The sequence below is a fragment of the Coffea eugenioides genome, chromosome 6 (genome assembly GCF_003713205.1).
Source record: "Coffea eugenioides isolate CCC68of chromosome 6, Ceug_1.0, whole genome shotgun sequence".
Lineage (NCBI taxonomy): Eukaryota > Viridiplantae > Streptophyta > Magnoliopsida > Gentianales > Rubiaceae > Coffea > Coffea eugenioides.
In genome coordinates, this window is record NC_040040.1 from 52,195,705 (window position 1) to 52,206,526 (window position 10,822).

The window sequence follows — 10,822 nt, forward strand, 5'->3', positions numbered from 1 at the left end:
TCCCAAACTAGCTATAAGTGTTTTTCATGTTAATTCTTCAAAATTGCATGACTTGTCCCCATGCCCTATCACTCCACATCTGTAGCAAAAATCCGGGCATTTTTCATACTTGAATTCTGCCCAAACTTCAATTTCATTATGCTTCACAGGTATTCCTTTGATGGGCGGCTGTGATATATCCACATTTGTCAATATCTTCATGTGTTTTCCTTCCTTTCCATCCCTTGGTGGTATAATGACCTCATGAACTAAGTGAAACACTTCTCCAATTTTGAAGCCTGTTGCATGACACAGCCAGTGGATTGGAATATGCCACACTTGTATCCATAGCAGTGATGAGTTGAACATCTCCGAGTCTTTTTCAATTCCTTCACTCCATGGCTTTAGTACTAGAAGTTGGTTATCCAAAATGGGTTGGGTTAATTGCGTTAGCCTTGATGGGTTGGGTTAATTGGATTATGGATTTTGTTGGGTTAGGTTAGAGATACCCAACTTATTGATTGGGTGGGTTAGATTTTTATTCGGGTACTCAGTACCGAACCTGTTTTAAAAAATTCAAAATAATAAATACAAAATTCAACACACATGTGTAACCACTTACATTTGGACATGTTAACAATTCATAGACCTATTTGTATTCAAAATCCTCATATATAAGTTTTCAATCAATTATTTATAATTTTTATTTAAAATGAAAAAAGAAATTTGAAATGAAAGCTCATGCTTATTTTACTTTTACAACAGTAGTTAAATTTGCTAAACTTCTATAATCATTTATTATGCATTTTAAAAGTATGTTGTTTTCCTCCTTTTTTTTGGTCGTTGTTCTCCGATTTGCTGGACCATTGACGATGAAGTGATATATAATGTCGATTTGGGATTGAAGATGCAATTATAACTTATGAACATAACCATGATCAAATGTTTTATTTTTTCACCAAGAAATTCAGTCAACGCTTGTGTCAAATTTCCTTTATACTTTTTTTTCTTTTTTTAACAATAAAACAAAAGAAAAGTGATTTTCTTCCTTTGATTTTGTCTGCAAATTTTAAAGGATGGGTAGCTACTTTCTTTCACTTGTTAATATTTCATATACCGAGAATAGAATTTTAAATTTGTTCTAATCGCATTCTTTTATTTTTCTCTAACTTGTTTTATTTCATTGTTATTAGTTCCTCACCAATATTATAATATAACAATTATATGTCTCTTAATTACATTTTCAAGCATAATATTAGCTAGCATTCAATAATTTAAATATATAGAATATTACAGCTTATGATAAAGCATACATGCATAGTAAAAGTATTAAATAAGTTGTGACAAAATAAACTTCAATCAATTAGTAGTATTAAAAAGTACAAAATAAACAATTTTTTTAGCTATTCTATCTAAATGTATAATTTATGATCTCAGATTCACAATACAAGCAATATGAAATATTATTCTATTTATGATGTGTTTCCAAAGAGTTTAAGAAATAAGTGTATGTTTGTGTGTGTGAAAATATGATTATGTATGTGAAAATGTGTTTATGTGTGTAAAAAAAAATCTTTTTGTATGTGTAAATGTATGTGAAAGTATTTATGTATCAAAATGTATTAATTACTGTGTTGGATCACATTTGGGTTATGGATTTGAGATGACCTAATATAACCCAACTCAAAATTAACCCAATCTAAAATTGGATGGGTTGGGTATAACTCAATATCAACCCGTCCAGAATCCGTCCAATTTGCCCAATTGCCAGGTATACGTAGGAGTAGTTTTCTTTTATTGTATCAAGATATCAATTTTATTCTAATTATTAAAAAATAAAATTTAAGAATTTCATTTGCTTGAACTTCAATTCAAATCCTTTCAAGAATCATGCAATCCCCCGTCCACACATTCCATTTGGATTGGACTATTTTTTCATAAACTCATTTTTCACAAACAATGTTACAGTAACATACAAATAAAAGTAATTCTAAAAACATCTAATCCATATAACATCTCAAAAACAACTCATAAGTATATAAAAAAATTTTAAAAATTGTACCATATTTATTTCTTCTACTCACAACCACCACCACCACCATCACACAATACCACCACACAACACCACCACCCACCACCACAACCGCCACCACCCCCTTTCTCCTCCTCTTTCCTTTCTCTTTGTCACTCTCCTTCCCTTTTCCTCCTCATCCCTTGCCACTCCCCGCCCTTTCCTTCCTTCCATCCCTTGGATTGAAACCAAAAGATGTGACCTTCTAACCACGGCCAAGTTGGAAGGAGGAAGAGAGGGGTAGAGGAAGGCGAGATAGGGGGACGGGAGAAGGGAAAAAGATGGGAGGAAGAGGAGGAAGGAGGGCAAGAAAGAAGGAAACAGAGGAGAGAGGGAGAGAGTGGTGGCAGTGGTAGAAGGTAGTGGTGGTGTTATTATTTTTATTTCCAAAAAATACTCTAAATATTATAAATTCTAAAAATTTCCCAAAATATATCTTCAAAAACATTTTTAAAAATACTCTCAAAAACACCTAGCAATTCACAATAAGAGTTTTTTATATACATTGTTACAGTAAAATTTTTGAAAAAAACATCCTAAAAATGCCTAATTCAGATCGTAAAACGTTTTTTAAAGTTCATTATCTGCTTTGATCCATTGTGCCTTACGATTTTATTCTTTAAAAGACACTTCACATGGTAGCAACTAAGCATATCAATGAGTAGAGTTTGGATTGGATCCCTTTGATCCAAATCCATACCTATTAAATTTAATTAGATTCAGATCTAGACCTAGATCCTTATGGATATGAAAAAATAAGTCCAAATCCAAACTCTTCTGGATCTAGGTATCCAATGAGTATCCGGAGTTTTTGTAAACGCACTAAAATAAAAATATATTAAAAATATATAGATTTCAAAAAAATATATATAAATACCATCCAATCTTTATTTTCAAACAATAAAATTAATATTCAAGAAGTTGAATGCAATATTATGAACTCAAAAAAATTACTATTATCAATTGCTTCTATTTATTTTTAAAACTTCAACTGCATCTACGTCAAAACTTTCATTTATTTGTCTTTACTTTTTCTTCTTTTTACGAAAAAGTTTGTATTAATTACAATGATAGCTAGGATTAGGTTGAAAAAAGAAAACAATCATGAAATCTTACTATATTCGATCCAATCATAGAATATTAGAATATTTTATAAATTTACTAATATATATGTGTGTATGTATATATAATTTGATTATATATACATGAATCTGAGTAAGATCTGGTATGAGTTTGAATTTGGATATGAATCATGAAAAATCAGACTCTATACAAATCCATAACTCTTTTACAGGGTCTGGATTTGAATTTGAGAAATTAAATTCAAATTCTACCCAAGTACATTGAATTTGGATAAGATCTCCGTTGACATGCCTAGTAGCAGCGACTCCAGCGAGCCTTCCACTTCATGAGTTAATTTTTTTTTTTAAAGCTATCAACCGATGTGAGATATTTGACGCTCCTTACATCACTACAAGCCTCATAAATAGCCTAATCATTGTCCAGTACACACAGGATTCCTAACCAATGACACAAACCACCTAAAAAATGGTATAATTGCAGAAACCTCCCCTAAAGTTTCTGATACTAGCACTCACCTCCCTTATAGTTTTAGAAAATAACACTTACCACCCTTGAATTTAAGGTTTGTGTTGCAAATTCAGTCCATACCAGAAAAGTTACCATTAAATTTTTTTTTTTAAGGATTGAGATGAAAAATTTGTACCAAATTTGCCCTTCATGCTACTTGCCAAGTTGTATTAACAAAAAATTAACAAAATATGAAAAGCTATTAAGAATTAGCAAAATTCAAGGGGTGTCACTGCAATTGAATGAAATTTACCAACAATACATGAAGCAACGGTCGATATTAATGGCTAGTTAAATGACTATATATCCAGGCTCTTGCAGCAAAATTTATAAAGTATACACGTCACTTTTAAAATTCTCTATTAGTAATATGAATAGCTATTTGTAGGGGTAACACAACTGTTTATGTTGTCAGTACCAATCATATACAAAAAAAAATATCGTTGAACAATCAGTTAATTAACAGCATACTTAAGTATCACTAAAAGTTATTGAGCATGAAATAAGTCTAGTTACAAGTAATTAGAAGTACATACTAATAAGATAAAGTTGTATTTAATAAATGAAAACTGCAGTAAGTACATTAGAATCACGTACTAAAATTGCTACTGCTGTTGATATTTCCAGATTATAGGTTTATAGCTGTATTAATGGAAAGAGATGTAGTAACTTGAGAAGTAGTAGTGGGCTGAATTAGAAGAGATTTTGAAATAGAAATAACTTGAGCAGATATATTTATGCAAATTCTCTTTATACTCACTTTAGTAGAAACTCCAGAATTGCTTACTGACCTTCCTCTTTGCAGTTGTATAAAATTAGACTTAAATTAACTGGTTTAAAGAACATAATATAGAAACATGTACGCCGTTTTCTCTCCTCAATTGGCACCATTCCTTAGTTTTGCTTACAATGGCTAATGATGCTAAAACTCACAAGTAATGTAATTTAATTAATCACTCAATTTGTTGACAAAAAATAATTTTTCTTTCCTAAAATTCTTTCATTAAGTTTCTGCAATTAGTTAGGGTATAAAAGTAAAATCATACAATTTATTGTTAGTAATAGGTCCAATTTCCTCCTAGGGGAGGTTAGTGCAATTTTAGAAACTAGGGGAGGTGATTGCTAGTGTTAGAAACCTTAGGGGAGGTTTCTGCAATTATCCCAAAAAAAGGGTCATAAATTATGGTACGGTTCCCTGGTTGCATATTAATAATGATGGCCCCATGATGTTTGTACGTCGGACCTGTCACATTCATGAATCAGATATTGATGTTTGTCTTGTCCAATTTCTGGTTTCTAATGTTTGGCCTTTTTTGTTATAAATTAAATTTAAAGAAATTCATTTGCTTGTCGTAGGCGAGAAAAATCGTGGCCAGTTGTTTTACTTATTTAATGGTTATATTAAATTTAACAAGTTGTAAAGAAACTGTACTATTTTCACTTATACACTGTTAATCAAAAGTATGCAGCAATTTGATGATAGCTACCGTCTTCAGAATCTTGGCATGTAAATGCTTTCAATAGGTGAAGCTGCATAAGGGGCTTCCAAGGTAGAAATCTGTAGGCCTGAATTGGGATGTTTTATACTATTTTTGTCTTCAAGTTTCCGAGTTCATCTGCATTCAAGATCTTGCATACATCTTAGTGGGCTGCTGTTGTGTGTGCAGGGAAATCCCAGCTGTTATTACTTGCAAGTGCTACATTAAAGAAAATCTCAGCAACAGGAGGCGGAGAAATTGAGGTAATCCATTTGACGGTTGAAGATTAGCCAAGTTATGGATTAATTGCTGTTTGTCCATAAGAATGTTGCTTTTCTATATTCTTCAGGTTTTTAAGATGTAGTATATTCTATATGTATTCTTTTCCTTAAATTGGACAGAGAGATGGGGTAAGAATTGATGAATTGGTTCAGATGCTCAGCTATGGTCTTGCATTTAGCCGCCAGGCCTTTCATCATGGTGAATATATATATATATATAAAGAAAGTCTTATTTTCGAGAATATAGAATTCTTACAGCATGCTTATGCTGAATCAGGCACATGATCAGCTGGTTATCGTGTTTAAAGTTTTCTCATTCTTCTTAACTTGTGCAGTAAATCATTTAGAGGCTTGGCAGCAGAAAGACTTCTAAATAGTGTAATGGCATTTATGAAAGTTGGCAGCCTGAGCTTCTCTGCTGCCAGGTGGGCGGAGTTCCGCCCCATCAGGATCAGGGAAAGAGTCTAGCATCAAGCATTAACAATGCAATTAGATGATATATCAAGCATCTGGCGGATTTTAGTTGCGACATAGTTAGCATGAACTAGTTGCTTAGGTGGTTCTGCATATAAAGATTTTTGCTTTCCTTTACTTCCTATATGCAGTACAAACTTTGATTTTAGGTTTCACTTGGGTGTACTTTTGACCTGAAACCTTTGTGCTTAATATACACGGTTGATACTTCAACAAGAAAAACAGGATCAAAGTTACTGTTTGCCAGTTGCAGGTTCTGCAAATCTGTGACTTGTACATTATGCCATTCTCTTCATACCACTAACGTTCAATTGTTTGGTTCTTTAGATGGCAGATCAGAGCATCAGCTATACTCCAGAAGATGCAATTTCTGGGATGGGATTCGGGAAATTCCAAGGGCTCCTACTAGTTTATGCTGGACTTGGTTGGATTTCTGAGGCAATGGAAATGATGATTCTGTCTTTTGTTGGAGTAGCTGTTCAATCTGAGTGGGGACTCTCTCCTGCTGAAGAAAGCTTGATAACATCTGTGGTCTTTGCTGGCATGCTAGCTGGATGTTACTTTTGGGGCATCATATCCGATGCATATGGAAGAAGGTAGTCCTCTAACTTCTTTTCATCTTACTATAGGATCCCTCACAAGTGACAAGTCCAGTTACAAGTGTCTCTGATGTTTCGTCGAAAGTAACTCAGTTGCAGTTTGATTTTAGCTTGACTTATGCGTAATAGATATTTGCCTTGATAGTTCTTAACTATAGGGAAATTATGTAATTTGTACTAATTACTGAGTTTCCAATAATAATTAAATATTCATGTGTTTTTAGCTGCTGCAGCAGATGACAAAACTCTTTCTATACACCTTACATATCTAGAAAAGTTCTTAGTTGAGGTTAAACTACACGATAAATGAATTTTGTTTAACAAATGGTGCAAAACATATTAGATGCTCTTGCTTAGATTTCAGTAAGCAAAAAATCTACTCCTGTACCATTGATGTGGTTTTGGCTCTCTAATTGGGATATGACTCATAAATTATATGTTGGACTAAAACCGAAAAAAAAAGCATTCGACATTTGCTGTGACATGAAGTAAACAAATCTTGGTGAAGCTTCTGCAGATCTCATTGCTTAGTAAAAATATTTCCAGGTAGGTAGAATAACTCTGGTCCATACAATTTTGAATCTTTTAAAAAATGACTGCAAAAGATTGTTTAGGGAGGGAAGTACATTACTTATAACTAAACATGTCTTGAGGGTGAAATCCTCCAGTTTAAAGGAATATAACTATAAAAAAGAATAAAACATTTGGGAACCAGTTGAGCTGATCTGTGAGCAAATGCACTGGTCCACCAAGACAGTTCGATTACCAAAATGGTCAGACCAGTTAACAGCACCATCAGGATAAACCAGATGGAGGAAACCAAATAAATGCAGGAACTCAGTACATCTCCTCCGGAGGCCAGTGTCAGATCAGTAAATCAGAACCTCAAAAATGATTAGGCAGAAATACAAATTACTGTGTAATATGGCGGACTTCTTGGATCAAAAGCTAAACTTACTGTTTATATTGATTCTGCACCACAGGAAACTACATTGAAGAGGATGAGGGATTTAGTATTTTAGTACATATCTTCTGTGCCAAGTCTTGGTATTATGGTGTAATTCTTATCTCTACGTTAATGGGATCCTTCATACATAAAGTGCGTTTTCACAGACAACATTTCTTTGGATGCAGAAAATGTCCTTAATCATTTTCATACCACGAAGGACCACCAAATCCAGTAAATATGTTTATACTTGAAAACAGTTCTTCATTTCTTGGTAAATTATTTTGAATTACTACCTAGCAATTTCAGTGTAGATAGTCCAGTTTCCATTAACATAATGGACAGAGCAATGATGTACTTTCCTCTTATTTTCTTTTGATTCTTGTCTGCAATTTATTCCACACTTTTTTTGGTATTTCCATGTAAAGGAAACCAAAAACACATTACCAAGGAATATTTAGACAAAAAATTTGGCTCCTCTGGTGTTTGCAGATCATATTCATACCAAACAAGGAGTCCTGAACTAAACGTCGATTACCAAAAAGTGCTGGAACCATCTTTAAACTATCTAGCTGAATCATTCATATCCAAACATGTATTAAATTCTTGAAATTCTGACTTCTTTCTCACTGATGCTGGAAGTTTGAAGATGGATATCCAATTGCATTAAATTCCGGTCAAACCAGATTGGATTAGTTGTACTCTACCTCCATAAGAGGGCATCTTTGCTTTCCTTCATTGCATAATATTGCATTCTAAGCATTAGTGAGTGTTCACCTCTCTGTCTCTTGATCTTTAACTTCTTTTTAACCTTTTACAGGAAAGGCTTTATTGGTACAACAACAGTGGTGACTGTAGCTGGAATTTGTAGCTCTTTGGCTCCAAGTTATATTTTATTTTTGGCATCGCGTTGTTTGCTTGGATTTGGTGTAGGAGGTGGCCTAGTGTTTGCAGCATGGTTTCTGGAGTTCATTCCTATAGCTAATAGAGGTGCTTGGATATTCGCCCTTACAGCTTTCTGGTCATCTGGATCTGTGGTCGAGGCTTTACTTGCATGGGTATGTATTTTATCTTTTGGTGAACCAATTGTTTTGTTATATAAGTTTCAATGGTACTTCTTAGTTTTGATGTCTCTGTTGAAAGAAGAAAAGTTAGTATCTTTGAATGGTTATCAAGCTTATCAGCACAGCAGTTAATTTCAGCAGTCAAAGCATAAGAACTCCCTGTTTTTAAGGAATGAACAACTGTAAACTATTCTGCTTTAACATACTAAAAACCATTAAATTTCTCACTTGTATGCAGATTATCATGCCAAGATTTGGTTGGAGATGGCTACTAGCTTTATCTTGTTTACCATCATTGTTTGTACTTCTCCTTTCTGGCTTTACACCCGAGTCACCAAGGTATCTATGTGTGAAAGGAAAAATGGAGGAATCTCAGAAGATATTGGAAAAAGTAGCAACCATGAACAAGACAAAACTTCCCCCCGGAGTCCTTGTCTTAGATCGAACAAGAAACATGGACGAAGAACACTGTCCATTATTAGATACTTCTCTTCTCCCCTCAGCAAGAGAAAAGAAGCGTAGCTCAGGAATTTGCCTGTCATCATTCTTCATGATATTCTCATCAAAACTATGGAAAACAACTCTTCTCCTATGGATTCTATACTTTGCGAGTACTTTTTCATACTATGGTATCGTATTATTGATCTCTGAGCTAAGTAGTAAACATAGTAATTGTGGTTCGACCAAAAACTTTTTGAAGAGTACCGAGGATTCTGGCCTCTATAGAGATGTATTTATCACATCTTTTGCAGGTGATGCTCTCTTTATGTTTTCATCATACATTTGCTCCTTAGAATTTGAACGGCATTGACAACTAGTCCTGTCCATCATAATACCTGTTTTATGAATAACAAGATTTCCACTCTTTCCAGATTTAGCTGGGCTAGCAGTGTCTGCAGTTGTTGTTGACAGATTAGGCCGAAAGCTCACCGTGAAGATTTTCTTGGCACTGGGTTTTATTTTGCTTCTACCACTGGTTGTGCATCACAATGAGATTGTGACCACAGCTCTATTGTTTGGCTCACGCATGTCTGTTATGTCAGCATACAGTGTCATTGTTGTCTACTCAAGGGAGGTAAAGGCTTTGTCTTCTTTATGGTGCTCATTTCTTTCTCAATCAAGATGCTGCAGACCAAACTTGTTTTGGGCCTTTCTAATCAATACATTATCTATCAGAAATTTGACTTCTATTGGTTCAGTACGTGAAGCTAGAACTACAAGAAGAGTAACATGAAATGCCTTACAAATGAACAGAAGGTTCATTCTGGAATTCAGTAACTTATAATCTGAAGAATAAAGGACAAGAAGAAAGAAACTTTGACAAATAGAATGGTTCAAATGCTTAGAAGCCAAGCATATTCCCCCACTTGATGTCACACTTTCGTTACACCCTCTCAAGCATAGGAAAGATATATTTCCTAGTTACTAATTTTGCTGAGGCAAGCGTCATTTCTTCTTGAATGTAACTGAATCATCTACAAGAATTTAACACACAAGTGAAGAATTGTGTCTCAGCCTCTTGTGAAGCCTAGAGAAACTTTGCTTCGTTTTGGCCAGTTGAGCTTTGAAGCAATGTTTAGGAATAGATCTCTCTGTACAAAATATGATCCTTACAACCTGTTTATATTTTACAGATATATCCAACTTCAGTGAGGGCAACTGGTGTTGGAAGTGCAACAGCTATTGGACGAATTGGTGGAATAATATGCCCTCTTGTAGCAGTTGGTTTAGTCAGGGATTGCCATCAAACAGCAGCAATACTTCTGTTTGAGGCTGTGATAGTTCTCACGGGATTCTGTACTCTTTTCTTTCCTTCAGAGACCAGTGGACAAGGCTTGACTGACGTTACAAGCCTGTCCAATGAGGAGTAGATTACACCTGATTAGGGCATGTATGGTTCCCTTTAAGTGCAATTAGGTACTGTTGTTGTTGTTTCTCTTTCAAGCTACGATATACACTTAGAAGCATAATTATATCAATATATTATTAAATTGGTGTAAATTAATAAGATTCTCTTGGTCAATTATTTTAGCTAATTATAAATCCTGATTTTGAATAGCCAATTGTTTTGATGTTCTTGTTTGCTTTTGTCTTTGGATTGTAAAGTTTTTTATGAGCAAAAAAGCTAAAAAACAAAATTTATCAAAGAGTAACTTTTGCTGATTCTGATGATTCTCATTATTCTCTACAATCACTTTTCTATAATCAGCTTTTGTAAAATCTAAGGTAAAAAAGAACAAATCTAAAGTTATGGGAGTATACACATGTAATCAGCTTTTATTGAACACACATTCTTCTTGAAAAATATAACCTGAGATCACTGATGAAATCAAATAGGAA

The 10,822-nt window shown here is 34.0% G+C and overlaps 1 protein-coding gene across 1 annotated transcript; it reads left to right on the forward strand.

Moving 5' to 3' along the window:
• Window positions 1-5,032: 5,032 nt before the first annotated feature.
• LOC113774826 (organic cation/carnitine transporter 7-like) lies at window positions 5,033-10,531 on the forward strand. Its single transcript, XM_027319458.1, has 7 exons — window positions 5,033-5,190; window positions 5,308-5,381; window positions 6,201-6,469; window positions 8,239-8,476; window positions 8,721-9,234; window positions 9,355-9,557; window positions 10,117-10,531. The coding sequence occupies exons 3-7, from the start codon at window positions 6,201-6,203 to the stop codon at window positions 10,351-10,353; spliced, it is 1,461 nt and encodes a 486-aa protein (XP_027175259.1). The 5' UTR covers window positions 5,033-5,190; window positions 5,308-5,381; the 3' UTR covers window positions 10,354-10,531.
• The last annotated feature ends 291 nt before the right edge of the window (window positions 10,532-10,822 follow it).